The 20,871-nt window shown below is 47.0% G+C and overlaps 1 protein-coding gene across 1 annotated transcript in view; it reads right to left on the reverse strand.

Moving 5' to 3' along the window:
* Window positions 1–20,871, reverse strand: part of KLHL6 (kelch like family member 6) — a 62,153-nt gene that overhangs the window by 30,452 nt on the left and 10,830 nt on the right. The window contains exon 2 of the mRNA XM_032171724.2: window positions 7,848–8,013. Coding sequence (XP_032027615.1) covers window positions 7,848–8,013 — 166 coding nt within the window. The remainder of the gene's footprint in view (window positions 1–7,847; window positions 8,014–20,871) is intronic.

Here is a 20,871-nt window from a genome sequence, read left to right on the forward strand (position 1 = left end):
AGGTCCAATTCAGTGTCCCCTCCTTTCTGCCTTGGGCTCTACTTGGTTTGTCCAATGGCCTGGAGGCTCATTGAGAATCTTTCAGGGGGGGATAGTGGAGGGAAGTGGATATATGGAGTCAGAAGTTCTGGGTTTACTTGAAAACTCCACCCATAGCTTCACCACTTGATGAGCTGAACTCTCTCTCTCTCTCTCTCAGCTGGTTTTCTCATCTGGAAAGTGCTGAGAACATAAAATTCACCTGCAGCCTCACTGTGAGGGTTCTACCTAGGCTGCTCGCCCACAAGGACATGGTCAACATCAAATGGGATATATAGGGGACAAAATTGCTACATAAATGTGATCTGTACTCCACATTTTTAAACTTTATTTTCTCCTGACAGCTTCTCACAGAATACCTTGCACTTAGAACATGCTTAGTAATTTGTGGTCGTTGGGGAGCAGTTAAAGTCAGAATCTGGTAGCAATATGGATTTTCATTACAATTAAAAACACCACACCCCACTTCCTGTATTTTACACCCTATAGGCAGCAACCGAGCACAGGCTTTCTCAGGGAAGGGGTGATAGAGCAGGCAAAAGAAGATAATTCTTGGCTTTTGAGTTTCTAAATAGACTTTCAGAACTTAAACTAAAGAAGTGGTTTTGAAAGAAATACCAGTTAGTGGTAAGAACCTAGCCCTTCCAGCCTCAAAAGCCAGAGTCCTAAAGAGTCTGGGTACAAAGTTTATACCAAAACAGGAGACGTGGGAGAATGGATGACAAAGCAAGTCAGCTTTTCCCACCCTGGAGGCATAAAGATTCCCAGGCAAGGAAGAGGGACAAGAAAGAGATTGTCTAACAACAGAGTGAGAATCAGGGGTGGGTTCCCAAGATGATGCCTCGCTTCCCATCCCAGGCCAAATCTCCAGAGTGAGGGGGATGCTAAATGTCCCTTATAGGTTGTGAATCTGAGAACAAAAGAACGTGTGCTTTGATCGCCAAGTTGAAAGCAGAAAAGCAGCAGTTCAGCATGGCGGTAACAGATGAGATGAGAGTGTGTTGTTTCCAGACAAAGGGGCCCTGTGGCAGTTGCTCCACGCCCCCTGTAGCTCTGGATTTGTAAAGGAGAGCGAATGAAAGTGTCTTGTGTCTTGAGAGGGGCACAGATGTAGCTGAGAGAATTGCCAGACCTGAAGAGGCTTTTCAAACAGGACAGAGAGAATGCAAAGTGGCCTGCAAGGACCGATGACCAGAATCAGGTAGGACTGGGGACTTGTTGATGTCAGTGAGAAAGGAATGAAAAATCAGAGACTGATGGGAACACAGGTGCTCCAGTGGGTGGCACATGGACCAATAATGCAAATGACCATGGTAAGCCCAGGACAGATGCCTCTTTTTTCAATGCCCTGGCACTGTATAAATGTCCCCTGGAACTATGTAAGCAACCCGAATCCTGAATTGATTAAACTTTCCTGTGTTATCAACTATGATTTCTGCCACTGGTAGAATGAGAGCTCAGAATAGAAATTAAGTTCAATGATAGAAAAATAACAGGTTTGGATGACCACAGTGGCTCATGCCTGTAATTCCATCACTTTGGGAGGCTGAGGCAGGAGGATTGCTTGAGGCAAGGAGTTCAAGACCAGCCTGGGCAACAGAGCGAGACTTTGTCTCTAAAAAGTCGGGCATAGTGGCGCAGGGCTATATTCCCAGCTACTTGAGAGGTGAGGTAGGAAGATCTCTTGAGCCTGGAAGTTCAAGGCTGCAGTGAGCTATGATTGTTCTCCAGCCTAGGTGACACACCAAAACCCTGTCTCAAAAAAAAAAAAAAAACCAAGAAAACAGAAAAATAATAGGTTAAATCACATTCTTTTTGGCACACTTGAGTTTGTAGCCTAAGATTCAGACCCTCTATACTAGTTAGGACTCAAAAAGAACAATATGAAATTCAAAAGCAGGCAAAACTAACCCATGGCAACAGATGCTAGAGCAGTAGTTAGCGTGGGAAAGGACTGGCTAGGGAGGCTGTGAAGGAGAGTTCTGGGATGCCAGGGCCATTGTCAGTGTTGATCTGACTGGTGGTTGCATGGCGAAATACACATGTGAAAAATCATCAAGCTGGAAGCACTTTAAGGAGTGCACATTTTACTAAATGCAAGTTATACCTAAAAATAAAAGCATAAACAATTGAGATCAAACACCAAGAAATATAAAGACAAAAGAGATGTTAAATGGCCAGCAGCAGACTCATTCTGGGGACACTTGGTGGTGAAGGGGGCCAGCTCCTCCACACCTGTGGGTATTTCTCATCAGGTGGGACGAGAGACTGAGAAAAGAAATAAGACACAGAGACAAAGTATAGAGAGAGAACAGTGGGCCCAGGGGACCGGCGCTCAGCATACGGAGGACCCGCGCCGGCACTGGTCTCTGAGTTTCCTTAGTATTTATTGATCACTATCTTTACTATCTCGGTGAGGGGCATGTGGCAGGACTACAGGGCAATGGTGGGGAGAGGATCAGCAGGAAAACGTGTGAGCAAAGGTCTCTGTGTCATAAATAAATTTAAGGAAAGGTGCTGTGCCTTGATGTGCACATAGGCCAGATTTATGTTTGACTTTACACAAGCATCTCAGTGTAGTAAAGAGCAGTATTGCTGCCAGCATGTCTCACCTCCAGCCATAAAACGGTTTTCTCCTATCTCAGTAAATAGAATGTACAATCGGGTTTTACACCGAGACATTCCATTCCAGGGACAAGCAGGAGACAGATGCCTTCCTCTTATCTCAACTGCAAAGAGGCCTTCCTCTTTCACTAATCCTCCTCAGCACAGACCTTTACGGGTGTCGGGCTAGGGGATGGTCAGGTCTTTCCCTTCCCTCAAGGCCATATCTCAGGGTGTCTCAGTGGGGAGAAACCTTGGACAATACCCAGGCTTTCTTAGGCAGAGGTCCCTGCGACCTTCCACAGTGCATTTTGTCCCTGGGTACTCTTGAGACTGGAGAATGGCGATGACTTTTACCAAGCATACTGCCTGCAAACACATATTTAACAAAGCGCATCCTGCACAGCCCTAAATCCATCACACCTTGAGTCAACACAGCACATGTTTCTGCGGGCACAGGATTGGGGCTAGGGTTACAGATTAACAGCATCTCAAGGCAGAAGAATTTTTCATAGTACAGAACAAAATGGAGTTTCTTATGTCTTCTTCATTCTACACAGACACAGTAACAATCTGATCTCTCTTTCCTTCCCCGACAGGTGGCCCCAGGCATCCAAGTTTCCCCGGAGGGTGCTAGGCCAGTCTTGCCCCCGTCACACTCACACGGAGCACTGCTGGTTCTCAGAACATTGCACTGGGCAGTCCTGCCTGAGGACACCCTCCCGGGAGGCCCCAGCTGCCTTCAGGATGATGGCTTGTTTCAGGCGTCACTCTGAGGCATGGACAGAGCATGTGCAGTGGAGAACACACAGGCTACGCACAGGACCACAGGAGTCAAATCCAGACTCCCCTCTTACTAGCTGTGAAGACTTGAGCATTTCCTTAACATTGCTGAATTTTATGCCCCTCATCTATACATTGGAGGTAAAAAGACCTACCTGCTTTTTTTTTTTTTTAAGATGGAGTCTCACTCTGTCGCCCAGGCTGGAGTGCGATGGTGCGATCTCAGCTCACTGCAACCTCTGCCTCCTGGGTTCAAGCGATTCTCCTGCCTCAGCCTCCCAAGTAGCTGGAACTACAGGCACCCACCACTACACCTGGCTAATTTTTGTATTTTTAGTAGAGACGGGGGTTTTACCGTGTTAGTCAGGCTGGTCTCGAACTCCTGACCTCAGGTGATCTGCCTGCCTCCACCTCCCAAAGTGCTGGGATTACAGGCGTGAGCCACCACGCTTGGCCAAACCTACATGACTTTAAACAATGTAGTTCAGGCAAAATAGTCACTACTGGCTGGGCACGGTGGCTCAGGCCTGTAATCCCAGCACTTTGGGAGGCCAAGCCAGGTGGATCACCTGAGGTCAGGAGTTCGAGACCAGCCTGGCCAACATGGTGAAACCCTGTCTCTAATAAAAATGCAAAAATTAGCTGAGTGTGGTGGCACATGCCTGTAATCCCAGCTACTCAGGAGGCTGAGGCAGGAGAATCATTTGAACCCAGGAGGCAGAGGTTGCGGTGAGCCAAGATGGCGCCACTGCACTCCAGCCTGGGCAACAGAGCAAGACTCTGTCTCAAAAAAAAAAAAAAAAGTTACTACCTGGTGAATCCTCCGAAAAGGGCCACTGTGGCTGTCATGTGGACCCAGTAGACTAATCCTGATTGCTTAATGCTTACAGTAGCCACACAGCAACACTGGTTGACCAAATGTAAGTGTGAGAGGGAGTGCATCAAATAGTCAACAGGCTGATTTTATGTAGATGATAGCAAGGAAATAATCCAGCTGGTTTTCTTGCCTAGATTGACTGGCTTCTATGGTGTTGAATAGATATAATCTATGAGTCTCTGTCCATGACAACAGAAATTCATGTGTGTACATAGTATATCATAGCAGGTGCCTGGCATTTTATAGGTGCCTGGCACTTCATCAGGCACCTATAAAATGAAGCAATTATTAGTATTAGCCTGTGAAATATTTCCTCCTCTCTTGGCCCACACCATTTCCAAGAGCCAGGATTGGGCTTCTTAGTGTCTCCTGGAAGGAGAGCAAGTAATTTCTGTTGGGGTCTTGAGCAGTTTTTTTTTTTGGTTTTTGTTTTTTGTTTTGAGACAGAGTCTCACTCTGTCGCTAGGCTGGAGTGCAGTGGCGTGATCTCGGCTTACTGTAACTTCTGCCTCCTGGGTTCAAGTGATTCCCTTTCGAGTAGCTGGCACTACAGGCGCGCGCCACCACGCCCAGCTAATTTTTGTATTTTTAGTAGAGATGGGGTTTCACCATGTTGGCCAGGATGGTCTCGATCTCCTGACCTCATGATCCGCCTGCCTCAACCTCCCAAAGTGCTGAGATTACAGGCGTGAGCCACCGCGTCCAGCCTGTTGAGCAGTTTTTGAGAAGTCCTTATATCCAGCTAGTAATGAACAAGAGTGACACACTCATTAGCGTATTTATTCACATATTCATGTATTCAACCAATATTCATAGCATGCCCGCTATGTCCCAGGCATTGGATAAGCCAAAGAGCCAACCCAGGCCATCAAGTCAACCACTGACCACATGGCTACCTCACCCGCATTAGCCTCATGCACATTCATCCTATCGTAAACAAAAGCAATCCTAGGGAAATAAGCAACACTGGACCTTCACCAATGTCTCCTCTAACTGCCACCGTACCACTGCCCCAGAGGGTTCTGTGGGAGCCCCTCATGGGCTCTTCTCAGGCCCAGGCCAGATGACCAAGCTCCCACTCCAGCATCCCCCTTTTTTCCTCACTCTGGCCACGGGACTTAGCCTGGTTTTCTTCTCCTAAGTTGCTGCTTCTAACCAACTGTTATGTACCATAGGGATCCTTCCATCCCCAACCAAATGCAGGGTGAGAATGGTCTCCCTGACCTCATATCTTCTTGCTGCCTGCAGATAAGCTCCCAATCCCTTACTCTTTCATGAGTTGGTTTTTTTTCCATAAGATTTTGGGGTACAGGTGGTATTTGATTACATTTCATGAGGTATTTTGTTTTGTTTTAAATGGAGTTTCACTCTGTCACCCAGGCTGGAGTGCAGTGGCGCGATCTCAGCTCACTGCAACCTCCCCCTTCCGGGTTCAAGAGATTCTCCTGCCTCAGCCTCCTGAGTAGCTGGGATTACAGGTGCCCGCCACCACACCTGGCTAATTTTTTGTATGTTTAGTAGAGACGGGGTTTCATCATGTTGGCCAGGCTGGCTGGAACTCCTGACATCAGGTGATGCACCCGCCTCGGCCTCCCAAAGTGCTGGGATTACAGGCGTGAGCCACTGTGCCCGGCCTCATGAGTTTTTAATAATAAAAACGAAAGTAGCAAACATGGCAAACTTCTCAAACAAACATGGCAGTGCCCTGGTTGAGAAATCATTCTCCTTCGAGATGGAAAAATGTTGCCAAGTCCTTACAGTCATTGTCCCAGGTCCATAGTTTGGGGCTGGCTTGCTTACCTACGACTCAGAAGTGAATCACCTGAGGTTGGGATTTGAGACCAGCCTGGCCAACATGGTGAAACCCCATCTCTACTAAAAATACAAAAAAAAATTAGCCAGGCGTGGTGGCACATGCCTGTAATCCCAGCTACTCAGGAAGCTGAGGCAGGAGAATTGCTTGAACCCAGGAGGCAGAAGTTACGGCGAGCCAAGATTGCGCCATTGTACTCCAGCCTAGGCAACAAGAGCGAAACTCCATTTCAAATAAATAAATAAATAAATAAATAAATAAATAAATAATTTTTACCCACAAAGTTATTTCAACAACCTATAAACTTCTGTCCCTTATGATGCCTTGAAGCCTGAATATGACCCCAGTTTTCTCTGTCTGAGACTTCATAGCAAGTAACCCAGAGTCAATAGAAATCAGTGGGTTAAATAGATATTTGGAAGCCCACAGGAATCTTCTCTTATTTTCATAAGAATTGACACTTATAAGGAAACTGAGTACAATCGCTTCAGAAAGAAACTTACTAATTTTTGCCTAGAAAGTAAAAGATATTTGGGATTTTTTGAGGCAAGGGATTACCAGAATAGGGAAATCAACAACAAATAAAGCTCTGTCTCTGCACCATGTCTGTCCTCTCCCACTGTTCTCATTAAAACCAACATCTCTGTGGAAGTTCATCACTTGAGAGAAAATAAAAAATAGGGCAGGGGGTGGGAGGAATGGAGAAAAATACTTTATGCCAAGTGATTCTAAGTATATTAAAGTTGGCCGGGCATGATGGCTCATGCCTGTAATCCCAGCACTTTGGGAGGCTGAGGCAGACAGATCACTTGAGGTCAGGAGTTCAAGACCAGCCTGGCCAATATGGTGAAACCCCATCTCTACTAAAAATACAAAAATCATCTGGGCATGATGGCATGCACCTGTAGTCCCAGCTACTCGGGAAGCTAGGGCAGGAGAATCGCTTAAACCCGGGAGGCGGAGGTTGCAGGGGGCCAAGATGGTGCCATTGCACTCCAGCCTGGGCGTCACAGCGAGACTCTGTCTAAAAAAAAAAAAAAAAAAAAGATATTAAAGTTGTAAACATAACAAGACTGAATGAAATTGAATAAGGATATGATCAAGCAAGGGAAAGGCTAAAAATGCACACCAAAGACAAAAGTCTTCCAGGAAATGATCAATAGCTATGACTAAGTACTAGTTTTAAACTTTTGTACGTTAAAAAAGCTGTATTTTAAAATGACGAGTCAAGTGACTAGTAGGAAAATATCTGAAACAAACATTACAAAAGATTATAGTCTTTACTCTTTAAAAAGTTTTTATAGCTCTTTTGAAAAGCCACCCAAAACTGAAAGGAGAACAGAAAACAGAAACATAAACAGCACCCTCGATGAAACCAGGAGACATCAGTAACCCCAAACCACAGAAGAGCCACTGGCTCCAATTAAGCTTCTGCAAGTTGTACTTATTGTTCTTGGAGTCAGGACCCATGCATAGGTTCTAGGCACAAAGCTCCCCTGGCTTCATCTTATTAGGGAGTCGGCGCCCTATCTCACTCCCTCTCAGCAGTTTTCCAAAACAGCATCTTCTAACTTTCAAGTAAGCACGAGCCCAGCTAGGGGAGTGTGCGTGTGTGTGTGTGTGTGTCCATGTCCCAGGTGCAGGCCTGGGAGCTAGACCAGGTTTGGCCTCTGGAGAATTACTGCATTCACCTGCTTCAGAGAAGAGCACTGAGCCAGTTTGTTCACACACCTGGAAGAGGTTAGCAGCCTCCAGGACCCGCTGGACATTCTGCTTGGTGATCAGCGCCTTGCTGGTGTACGTGTAGTCCAGGAGAGTGTGCATGGTCTCAGCATCAACCCCTTTAATAATGATCCTTTTCTCATACTTTTCCTTTAAATCGTTGCAGAACATGGCCCTGGAAGAGAAATGTGTGAATGTGAATCGTGCCGAGACCCTTGGTTCCAGGCCTAAAGAGATTCCCTTTCAGACTCATCGGCCCTCACGGAACAGGGGGTTTCCCAAGGTCAGGTCCTGGGCTGGTGGCTCTCTGTTCACCAGCACCCCCTACACATTAGACATTTCATCAGTACTTACCGAGCTGAACTGAACTTCCCTGCTCCTCCATGCCCGACTGTGATCCCCGAAGTCAGTCCCAGATCTATTTTATTGGCTTTTATTGGCTCAAAGTGCAGGAGATTCATCTGAGGGCATTGTGGAATCCCCAAGCTTCATCTTTTCTCTTCGCCCCAGCACCCAAACAGGGCTTCTGACTCTCACACTAGCTCTCGTCTGAACTGGAGCCTGGCCCCACATTCTGGTCTGGCCAGCTGAGGCCCAGATACCTGCCACAAGTGCAAGTGGCTCCTGTAGCTGCCTCTCACCCCAGCCGCTGAACCCAATGTCTGCACGTTCCCAGATGCAGCTGGGAGCCTTGAATTCCCTCATTTCAGGACTCTGTCTCACCTCTGGATTCTGCCTTTCCTGCTCCCTCCCCAGGACTGGACTTCCAGATATTTAGCCTCCATCTTGGCAGCAGGGGAAGAGGATAGAAAGGATGTAGGTTTTATCATAGCATTGGATGGACCAGGATTTGAACACCAGCTCCACCAACCCAGGAGTTGGACAGGTTATTTAATCTCCATGACCTTCAGTTTTCTCATCTGAAATGGGGATTTTAATAGCTATGTTTTAAGTTTATTGTAAGGAGTAGGACCCAAAGGCCTATAAATCATTCCACCATAAAGACACATGCGCGTGTACGTTCATTGCAGCACTATTTGCAATAGCGAAGACATAGAATCAACCCAAATGCCCACCAGTGGTAGAACGGATAAAGAAAATGTGGTACATAAACACCGTGGAATACTATGCAGCCATAAAAAAGAATGAGATCATGTCCTTTGCAGGGACATGGAAGGAGCTGGAGGCCATTATCCTTAGCAAACTAACACAAGAACAGAAAACCAAATATCTCATGTTCTTACTTATAAGTGGGAGCTAAATGATGAGAACACATGGACACATAGAGAGGAACAACACACACTGAGGCCTATCAGAGGGTAGAGGGTGGGAAGAGGAAGAGGATCAGGAAAAACAACTAATGAGTACTAGGCTTAACACCTGGGTGATGAAATAATCTGTACAACAACTCCCCATGACATAAGTTTACCTATATAACAAACCTACATATACACCTGAACTTAACATAAAAGTTTAAAAAAGAGAGATATAGAGATTTTTTTTTTTTTTTTACCCCATGCCAGGCCCATAAGAATTTATCGTACTTCTTGGACTTTGACATTTAAACTGTTGGTCTTTTCCAGTGAATGTGTGAGCAATTTCATTTATTTTTAAAATGCATGTAACTTAACCATGCTCTGAAAAGATTTCTGGAATTCTGGAAACTTAAATGGTACCTAAAATATAGCAAGAATGCATGAATTAAAAGTAGGTGGGGGACCGGGGGTGGGGGCTCATGCTTTTAATCCCAGCACTTTGGAAGGCCAAGGCGGGTGCATCACTTGAGGTCGAGACCAGTCTGGCCAACATGGTGAAACTCCATCTCTACAGCAATACAAAAACTAGCCAGTCGTGTCTAATCGCTTGAAACCGGGAGGTGGAAGTTGCAGTGAGCTGAGATTGCGCCACTGCACTCCAGTTTGGGCAACAGGGCAAGACCCCGTCTCAAAAAAAAAAAGAAAGGAAACTCTAACCCCCCAGTGTGACTCTATTTGGAAATAGGGGTTTTAGGAGGTAATTAAGAAAAATGAGGTCATAGGGCTGAGGTCCTAATTGGATAGGATTGATGTTCTTATAAGAAGAGGAACAGAGACCAGAATTCTCTTGTGCATGCTGCCCCATGTGAGAACTCCGTGAGAAGGTGGCCATCTGCAAGCCAGGAAGGGGACTTCACCAGAGCCCACCACGGTAGCACTCCAATCTCGGACTTTCAGCATCCAGAACTGTGAGAAAATACATGTATGTTGGTTAATCCATCCAGTCAATGGTGTTTTGTTATGGCAACCCAAGCTGAATAAGGCACATTTTGGTACTGAGAAGTGGGGTGCTGCTGTCATAAATACTGAAAAAATGTGAAAACAGCTTTGGAACTGAGTAATGAGTGGAGGTTAGAGGAGTTTTGAGGTGAAAGCTAGAAAAAGTCTAGATAGCCACAAATAGAATGTTGGCAGAAATATGGGCATTAAAGATCATTCTGGTGAAGTCTCCAATGGAAATGAGGAACACGTATTGGAAACTGGAGGGAAAGTGATCCTTGTTATAAAGCGGCAAAGACTGGACTAAACTGTGTTCTGCTGTTTTGCAAGAGGTGGAACTTGCAAACAATGAAATTGGATACTTAGCTGCGGATACTTCTGAGCAAAGCCTGGAAGAAGCAGCTTTGTTCCTCCTACTGCATGTAGTAAAATGCAAGGGGAGAGGGGTGAATTAGAAAAAGAATGTTTAGGCAAAGGGGAACCAAAAATTAAAGAGTTGGAAAATTCTCAGCCTACTCATTCTGAGAAAAATGAGGAAGCATGTTCTGAAGAGAACACCAAAAATGTGGCTGGACTATCATTTAATAAAATGCTTATGGAATTATAGGAACAGAAAGAAACACTGCCAGTTTGAACTGAAGGGGAAGAGACAAGACAATTGAAGGAAGGCTGTCAGACTTCTTGGATTTGACAGTAAAAACAATGAGGTACTTAGCTGTGAACACGCACTTTTTTTTTTTTTTTTGAGACAGAGTCTCACCGTGTCACCTAGGCTGGAGTACAGTGGTGCCATCTCGGCTCACTGCAACCTCTGCCTCCCAAGTTCAAACGATTCTCCTGCCTTAGCCTCTGGAGTAGCTGGGATTATAGGTACTCGCCACCACGCCTGGCTAATTTTTGTATTTTTAGTAGAGATGGGGTTTCGCCATGTTGGCCAGGCTGGTCTCAAACTCCTGATGTCAGGTGATCCACCCACCTCGGCCTCCCAAAGTACTGGGATTACTGGCGTGAGCCACTGCGCCCAGCCCGCACTATTCTTCCAGAAGAGGGAAAAATTACCCTAAGGGTGATTCAGAGATAATCAGGGCCTCTGCCTCAGTTCAAGAAGCCAGACAGCCTCCATCAGACCCCTGGGAGTCACAGGAGGGGTTGTTGGGAGGACTCACACCTACAGCCGTGGAGGTGACACTGCCACCTCAGTGAGCCAGAAGGGAAGACAATCAAACCAAAAAGGATTATTCTGAAGCCTTAAAATCTAATAGAATTTATCTCACTAGATTTTGGACTTTCTTGGGACACATCACTTCTTCTATCTTTCTGTTCTTTTTTTGTTCTTTTTTTTTTTTTTTTTTTTTTTTTTTTCCATATTTTCTTTCTTTTCCCCTGGGTGGGTCAGTGGTGCAATATCGGCTCACTGCAGCCTCAGCCTCCCGGGTTCAAGCCATTCCCCTGCCTCAGCCTCCCGAGTAGCTGAGACTACAAGCACCCGCCACCACGCCTGGCTAATTTTTTGTATTTTTAGTAGAGACAGGGTTTCACCGTGTTAGCCAGGGTAGTCTCAATCTGCTGACCTCATGATCCACCTGCCTCAGATTCCCAAAGTGCTGGAATTACAGGCGTCAGCCACTGTGCCTGGCCCCGAATTCTTGTTTGGAATCACAGTCACTTAATAACATGCTGCCCCAGCTCAACCCATGCCTGACCAGGCATCTGGATTCCCTGGAAGCAGATCTCCTGTGCTAGTGATGTAAGGGAGCAAGGGGGCAAGACAAAGTGGGGAGGAAGCCCAGCAAGGCAAAAGTCATGCAGAAAGTGGCTTCAGCCTGATCCTGCAGGGACCTCTGGAAAAGACACTTCTGAATTGTCCCACCAGGAGTCAAGGGCTGTGATACTCTCTGGCCACACTGACTGTCTTTTGTTACAGGCCATCCAGGAGCAGGTAAATTCTCCAGCACATCTGGCTTTGTGTATGTGTGAGTTTGCATGTGCACAAGCAAAGGGACTTCCGGGAGCCTGGGGAGGGCAGGGGAAAAAGAGCAGCCACCTGGCTGTTGGCAGGCAGAGGAGGGACTGGTGTCTTGTCTGAGCTCTGATGCTCACTCATCGTGTGACTTAGTGCAAGTGAGTGAACCTCAGCTTCCTCATCTGTAAAATGGTATAATAATAGTCCCCACCTCAGTGAGCTCCACAGAAGAATAAGCAAGATGAAGTACACCAAGGCGTTAGCACAATACCTGGCACCTCGTCAGCACTCAATCAGGGAAAGTATTTTGGACCAGATCAGAGGAATCTTGGAAGGTTGGTGGGAGACACTTAGGGGTAAGTGGACCAAGCACCACAGTGACTCACAACCCTTATCTCTTCAGCATTTGGCCGGGTGTGTATCAGGTAACTGCGTGTTCGACTTGCTGCATTGCTGTCGACCATCCATCCAGAGCAAGCGTAGGGCTACCGCTGTGCATAAATCGGCCTAAACATCTCAGCTCAGTTCGTGGGAGAGAAAGAAAGTGCCCTCAAGACAGTGTCCTTCTCTCCAGGGCTCTTTTTATCAGCTTTGACTCCCCAAGTTCCAGCATTTCTCTGCTCCCTTTGAAATATTTTCATGAATTTTCTGCCACTTAAATACACTACCCTGGCCATGGCCACCATGCTGAACATGGATAAGATGAAACTAAGGGGAAATCTGCATATTCCTCATAGACGAAACTCCCAGGCCTCCTGCTGCTCCCCCAGGCCTCCTGCTGCTCCCCCGGGATATCCATGGGCACACTCCGGGATATCCACGGGCACACTTGGGCAAAGCTTGGTCCCCATGGGTTGTCAGCAATAGAACAGGGACCAGAACCTAGGGCTTCAGGCTCTGAATCAGGAGCTCAGCAGTGCACGAAAACCAAGAAAATCAGCAGGAGTTCAAAGCCTTTCAGAGGGGATTAACTCAGTGCCAGCGCTCAGTGGACCAGCCCAAACTTTGCTCTCTGAGAACACAGCTGAGTTGGTTGCTGACAACTTATCCCGTGGCAAACTTGCAAGATATTGTGTAATAAAAACACTTTCTAGAAAGACACTGACCAATTCTCATGAGATTGTTGTAAAACAGAGGTAGCTAGGAGGATCCTCATTATACAGCAGAAACAATCTCACAGCAGCGTACCAGTTGCCCAACACTTGGATGGTGAGTCACTGCCCACTCCAAAATAGAGCCAGACCCAGCAAGCTTGTCTCCCACAACAGTCATGAAAATATCCACAGGCCCAAGAATCTCCCAGCATGAAGTTGGGCCATGCCGCAAACACTGCCTGGCCGCATGCCTCTCCAGTCTCTACCAGGCTTCTGCACCTCAGGTCTCTGCCAAACATCGCCTTCTCAGAGAGGTTGTCCCCGACACTCCCCCTAATCTAAAATCGCCACTCCCTCACCTCTTCACTTCCTTTATTTTTCTTCATAGCTCTGCACATCCTGAAATCAGATTACCTATCTATTTGTTAACTATTGTCACCCCACTAGAATGCCAGCTGAGTGAGGATGTGCCATGCTCAGCACTGTATCCAGGGGCCAGAGCAGTGCTACCACCAAGTAGGGATGGTCCCTAGGGAAAGTGAGTGAATGAATGAATGAATCAACCAGCTTGTCCTTCCTAGTCCCTTTGCGCTTGCTTTTGACAGGAATCTGTACCTCCAAGAATTACCAAACATCCCTGGAGGATGAGGCCCTCCACCGCCTCTAGGGAACTCCTATCACACTCCCAAGTCCAGGGCCTAGAGCTTGAAGAGGACACTCAAACATTCGACATACCTGCACTACTTCGATGAGCTCTACAAGCTCCTATAGTTCCTAAACTTCACCAACTCAGAATATTTCACCCAGCCCAACTCCACTATAGCTGACCCCTTCCCTAGAACTCCACACCTCTCAACTCCCTGCCTCCTGCAACCCTAATTCTAACCCTATAAACAAATACCCACCCCATCACTCTCACTATCTCACTCCTACACCGGCTCCACCCGTCTGCCCCCTGTTCTGTCCCTCCTCTTATTTCTTCACCATCCCCGTTTATACCAGGAACGAACTCCCCTGTTTCACTGAGATATTCTGTGTGGGGGTGGCTTTAACATTAGTCGCAAAATGAGTTAAATTCTACTTAAGAATACAATGTCCATATGTATACAATCTGTTTAAAAGTTTTTTAAACTAGTCAGCATGTACTACACAATGAACACTATTGTTAAGAAAGGATTATTGGATATAAACACAATGAAGTCAATCAAAGGGGGTTCCATTGCAAAGAAAGCAGGGAGTCAGCAGATGCAAGTGTGACCTAGCATGACATGGCATCTCTGTCTATGGTACCCAGCACCTCTTAGTTCAAGGCACCAAAACCTGAGCCAATACTAACCAAGGGAAGCACGTAAACATTCAGCTCTGCTGTGTTTCTGAGCTCAAGCTGTTCCCTGAGTTTTATCATATGGATCCTGTCTCAATACTGGAGTCCTGCTTACATCCTTGGACTCAGATACTCCAGCCTCAAGAGGTGAATCTCAAAGTGTGTTCCCTGAACCAGCTGCATCAGAACCTTGGGGTGCTTATTCAGAAGGCAGAATCCTGTACCCAACCTACCTTAGACTTACTGAAGCCAAATCTCTAGCAGTAGGGCTGGAGGTATGTATTTAATCAGGTGTCCCTGGCTCCGACTCATAATTCCTTTGCAAAGCAAACTTTGAGAACCTCTGCCCTAGACAGAGGTCACCCCTACTTCTTAACACAGGCCTCCTCCTGAGAAGGAGATTGAACAAAGATCAAAGTCATGGAAACAATTGGCCATAGTGCTAGGGAAGATATGTTTCTGGAAAGTCCTCCCTCACTATGGATCCTTCCTTTCATCTTCTGAGACACAGACTTCCTAGAATTCCACGAGGCCTACGGCTGCCTCCCGAATCGGGTGGCAATCCCATTCCATTTGCCAGCTTTGCTCCAAACTGGCAGAGGAGCTGGAAGCCTACAACTGCCCCGATCTGACTCTAAGCATCAGCAGGCCTCAGAATAACTCCCTTCTGTGGGCAGGGTGCGGTGGCTCATGCCTGTAATCCCAGCACTTTGGGATGCCGAGGCGGGCAGATAGCGAGGTCAGAAGTTCAAGACCAGCCTGGCCAACACAGTGAAACCCTGTTTCTACTAAAAATACAGAAAATTACCCGGGTGTAGTGGCAGGTGCCTGTAATCTCAGCTTCTCGGGAGGCTGAGGCAGGAGAATTGCTTGAACCCGAGAGGCAGAGGTTGCAGTGAGCCAAGGTTGCACCACTGCACTCCAGCCTGGGTGACAGTGTGAGACTCAATCTCAAAAAAAAAAAAAAAGAATTCCCTTCTGCCAAGCTTCTTGCCCTAGTTCACCACTCCTCAAGGACACTGCCCATGGCCCCTGTGGAGATGAAAACTCTGGCCATGTTCCTAGGGAAGCAGAATCCCTCCAAGTCCCACCAGACCATTGCTGATGCCTCAGCCTGCCGTGAAATTCTGCCATCCAAGTTTATGACAGAAAGAAGGGCTTGTTCTGTCTGCAAGATCAGACAAGATAGAACATCAATTACAACAAATACTTGTGGTCAGGCTTTAGTGACGACACAGTCACAAAGATACAGTGGACAGTTTTTGTTTCATCTGCCCAACTTACTCCTGTCTCTTTTAGTAGGAGTACCCAGATCTTCCATTAGGAACCACCCCACCGTCCAAGCCCAAGCCACAATGATTGGTTCAGGGATGGGAATAGGAAGAAGCCAATTCAATTGGAGCCAATTCCAGAACTTTCTTTGGAATTACTGAGAAAGAGAAGCTGTCTCTTCCCACTAGAATTGCTGAGCTGGTGGACATGAAAGCTTGGAGATGCTGGCTACCTGCCTGTCCTCATGTGTGAAGCCATTCCCTAAGAGAGAAACCCACACAGAGGAAATCCGAACTAAGCGGGAGAGAGAAACTGAGTCACAGTAACATTAATTTGGGCACAAGGACCCAACTAGACCTGAAACCATTACCCCAGACTTTTTTTTAATTCCATGAGCAAATAAATTATTTTTTTCCCTTTATGCTTGGACCAGTTTGAGCTGAATGTCTGTCACTTGCAGGGTGGAGTGATACAATTGGACAAAAGAAACCGTAGCGATTCTCTGAATTGGAACTCCAGGCCCGTTTTTGTTTGCTTGTTTGTTTGTTTGTTTGTTTTGAGGCAAGATCTCTCTGTTGCCCAGGCTGGCCTCAATCTCCTGGCCTCAAGCAATCCTCCCACCTCAGCCTCCGAAGTAGCTGAGACTGCAGGCACAGGCCACCACACCCGGCCCCATTGATGATTACCCTAAGCTCTCCTACCTGAGAGTTTAACTTACAAAACATCGTGATTATTCTTTACCTTTGTTTGCTTTTGTTTTTACACATCTTCCACCTCCTTCCTGAAGGTGAAACCTGGCTTCCCCTAACAAAACCCCACTTCCCTCACAACCCAATGAGGTCGGCTCAGATTCTCACTTCCGCTCTGGGCCTGGAGTAGGGTCTGCATTTGCGCTCTTTCGCCGTCCACCGCCACGTCCCCACCAGGCTATTGCCTGGAGGCTCCACGTGACCCTCTTTTCCCACTGTCCACGCCCACCTCCAAGACTCTATGGCTTCCTTGTGACCATGTCATTGTCCAGAAGTTAGGGATCAGCCTCTGCTTAAAGGCTTTTTCTGAGCCTTCCCTGGTTCTAACCACTTAGAAACTTGCAAGCTGGCACTGGCCCCAGTCTTTGCCCCAAGGTATTCAAATGCTAAGGCTCCTCCAGTCATAAAAGTCATCCCTTGTGACAGGCAAAGATGATCCTGTGTGTGTTCTAGGCTGCTCCCTCCGCCAGCTGCCACAGAGGAATCTGGACTGCCAGTCCTGTCCCTTGGGCTTTCATGATACAGAATCCAGAGGGAAAGGGACAGAAGACAGGAGCTCCTCCAGCTGGGGATGGGGAGCAGTTATGAATCTAGACGTGAAGGAGGAGCTGCCACAGTTGGGCTACACGCAGGAGTGCACAGGCCAGGCTTGACTTGAGCTATAAAATCCAGCACCCTCCTACACCTGCCAAGCCTTGTGCACTAATGTGGATTGCAACCCCCAGAAAGGGGCCCCCGTTTCTAATTGGTCCTCCCAGGTAACTTATTTACATTCAAAGGAAGGAGCTGGGTGTGGTGGCACATGCCTGTAGTCCCAGCTACTTGGGAGGCCAAGGCAGGAGGATCACTTGGGGCCACGAGTTCAAGTGGAGCCTGGGCAACATAGAAAGACTCTAAAAAACACAAAACAAAAAAACAAAAAAAAAAATCAAAGGAAGTCACCCTAAAAGCCAGCAGTGGTCTCTATCAGAGATGTGGACAAGAGAGGGGAACATATTTTAATTATAGCTGTGGCTGTATCTCCAAGGTGTTCAAAAATTGCAAGTTCAGAACTTAAGTTGCTTTGTTTCTGAGCTTTGCTCTAAAATGGGATAGCCTGGGCAGGCGAAGGGTTGATAAGGTCAGACCACTTTCTCTTTCTCTTTCCAATCTTGAGGCTCAGAGCTGGCCCTCAGCAAAGAGTGGAGTCAGTTCGCTTTGTGTTCCAGGCCTCCTAACCTCACTTCCCCCTACCCTTCCCTGCTGGGCAGTGCTGCCTCTCCCTCCTGCTCTCTGTGGTCCGCCTGCCCTGCAGGCCCAGAGAGAGGACTGTGAATATTGCTGGAGGCCTCCCCAACCACACTGCCTACACCTTAATTCCAACCCTCATCTCCTCTCACTGAAATTTCTTGCAACTTACCTAAGGGTCTGCCTAGATTGATGGGACCCTCCATACCCACAGTGTAAAGGATTATTTTAAGGGGGAACTTGGATCACATCTCTTTCCTACTTAAAGACTCTTCCATGGCTTCCCACTATCTGTAAGTCATGTTTCAAACTCCTCAGCTTCACCCAACAAAACCTTTCCTGGTCTGACCATGTCTGTCTCTCAGCCTTATTGGCCTATGCATGTCCTTTGTTTCAGCCTACTCTTCTACCTGTGGTTACGCTGCGTGGCACCTTCTCAGATGTGTTTCTCTTTGCCTGGAATTCTCCTCTCTTCTCCTTTCTCCCCTCTGACCCCTTCTGGCCAATGCCTACTCATCCTTCAAAACTCCGTTCAGATATCACCTCTGCCAGGAAGCCTTCTCAGACTGCTCTTTCTTCAGTCTGATTTAATGCCCTTCTGTAAGCTCCTATAGCTCCCATGTAGCAAACCTCTCACAGCCCCTGTGCCGAGCTCCACCATAACCCCTGTGCAGAGCTGCATCATAGCACTTATCACCCTGTACACTAAACATCAATTTACTTATCTCTCTGTCCTAACTAGATTATGACTTCCAGGTCGAGCAGGAACCATAATTTATTCATCTTTGTAAACTCTGTGCCTGCCACAGAGTAGGCACTTAATAAATTTGTGTCAAATGGATGGATACATGGATGGATGGATGGATGGATGGATGGATGGATGGATGGATGGACGGATGGAAATTCACTAAGTCCACTCAGCACTGTAGTTCTGAAAGTTTAACATTTTGCATTCCTTCCCCTCCAGGTATTTGCACATTAAGAGAGATAATACTGGCTGGCATGGTGGCTCAAGCCTGTAATCCCAGCACTTTGGGAGGCCGAGGCGGGCAGATCACCTGAGGTCAGGAGTTCAAGACCAGCCTGGCCAACAAGGTGAAACCCTGTCTCTACTAATAATACAAAAACTATTTTGGTGTGGTGACCTGTAATCCCAGCTACTCAGGAGGCTGAGGCAGGAGAATAGCTTGAACCCGGAAGATGGAGGTTGCAGTGAGCCGAGATCGCACCACTGCACTCCAGCCTGGATGACAGAGCGAGACTCCATTTCAAAAAAGAAAGAGAGAGAGAGAGATAATACTATGCAGTGTTCCTTAACTGAAGGCCTGCTAATCATCGGTGGTACACTGGAGGAGCATGGGAGGAATGATAATTTTCATAGCAGTTACTAAGAATTCTCTGCCCCTCCATTTTGAGGCCCACCTGCTAATGAGACAGACATCATCTGCCAACCCAGCCTGCTATCCTGAGTTTTAAAGACACTGCTAGTCACCTGACAGTTTCCTAACTTTCCCTAATCTCCGTTCTCTTCTGTCCTATTCTTTTGTGTTGTGTTCGCTATACACAATAATACAATAAAATTCCACCTTCCAGGAGTTATCCACTGGGCCTCTGCCTCTCCCATAATTCCCCCAACACCAAAACGCCCTTGATACTCAGCCCTCCATAAACCTGAGCTTACTCTACAAGACACATGATCTTTTCAATCCAATAAGGTCTTACTTGACCCTGGACCTGAATCATCATATGCAAACCTGCTGAGTGCCTACTATTCATTATAGATCCCAGAGCATCTCTTCAGAAAGGGCTATGACGCAACCTGTTAGTTTTGGTTTGATTGTGTTTTAAAGCCGTAGCACAAGGCCGGGTGTGGTGGCTCACGCCTGTAATCCCAGCACTTTGGGAGGCCGAGGCAGGTGGATCACCTATCGGGAGTTCAAGACCAGCCTGGCCAACATGGTAAAACCCCATCTCTACTAAAAATACAAAATTAGCCAGGCGTAGTGGCACACACCTGTAGTCCCAGCTACTCAGGCGGCTGAGGCAGAAGAATCACTTGAACCTGGGAGGTAGAGTTTGCCGTGGGCTGAGATCAGGCCATTGCACTCCAGCCTGGGCGACAAGAGCAAAACTCAGTCTCAAAAAAAAAAGCCATAGCAGTATCAACACTCTTGTAATTATTGTGGCCTTAACGTTTTCCATAGAAGTTAAATACAGTAAAAGAATGCTGGCCTTTACAGCTGGCAGAGAACATGTAGGTTGCCTAAGTGATACTCTTTCACAGCAGAGGAGACTTATCTTTATGTGGAGATGGCCTCACCAAAAGAATTTAAGAAGGCTTCTAAAAAAGAAGCAGAGGTATCATAAAACACAAAACAGTAACAATAAAAATAAGAATACAAGAATTAAGAAATTAAAGTCGAAGGAGAATATATCTCTGAAACCACGGCTAAGGAAAGTGAATCCACAGAGCTTCCTGATAGTTGCAGCAAAGGTAAAAGTATGACAAATTGGCTAATAAGAAAGTAAAGCAGTGTTTGTTATCCCTCTTTAGCGGACTTTATTTTTCTTTTTGTCCAGCATCTTTCCATGTCGGGAAATGCTCTTCTCCCCATCCAGGCCCCACTCAAATCATGTGGTTCAGGCGGGAGCTCTCACGTCATTACAGGCCTCTCCGCCTTTCTGTCTTCTGTCTCTCTCTCTCTCTCAAACACACACACACACACACACACACACACACACACACACACACGCATGCACGTACAGCTCTTTAGCCAAGGGTGGACTCCTGACCTAGGCTGGGCTGATCATTGTGCCCCACCTCCCTGGCACGGTGATTGGCCTAGGATTGGGCAACTGAATGGAGCTGAGCCAATCAGAGTCTTTCCCGGGGCTTTTCAAGCCGCAGGTAGAGAAAGTCCCTCATTTTCCCTCTAGAGCCAAGGCTAGGAGTCTCATAGCAGCCAATAGGCAAACCCCCAACCGTGTGGCAGAGGTCAGCCTGAGAAATCCAACCTGAGAGAGAAGCCAAGTGAGGGGTGGAGAAAGAGCACGCGGGCTGCATGAAAGGGCCTGGTTCCTCTTCTCCCTGGGCTCTGCTGCATCCCAGCCCTTCCTATGATTTGATAATGTCACCAAATACCTTTCTC

Source organism: Hylobates moloch, unplaced genomic scaffold (genome assembly GCF_009828535.3).
Source record: "Hylobates moloch isolate HMO894 unplaced genomic scaffold, HMol_V3 SCAFFOLD_13, whole genome shotgun sequence".
Lineage (NCBI taxonomy): Eukaryota > Metazoa > Chordata > Mammalia > Primates > Hylobatidae > Hylobates > Hylobates moloch.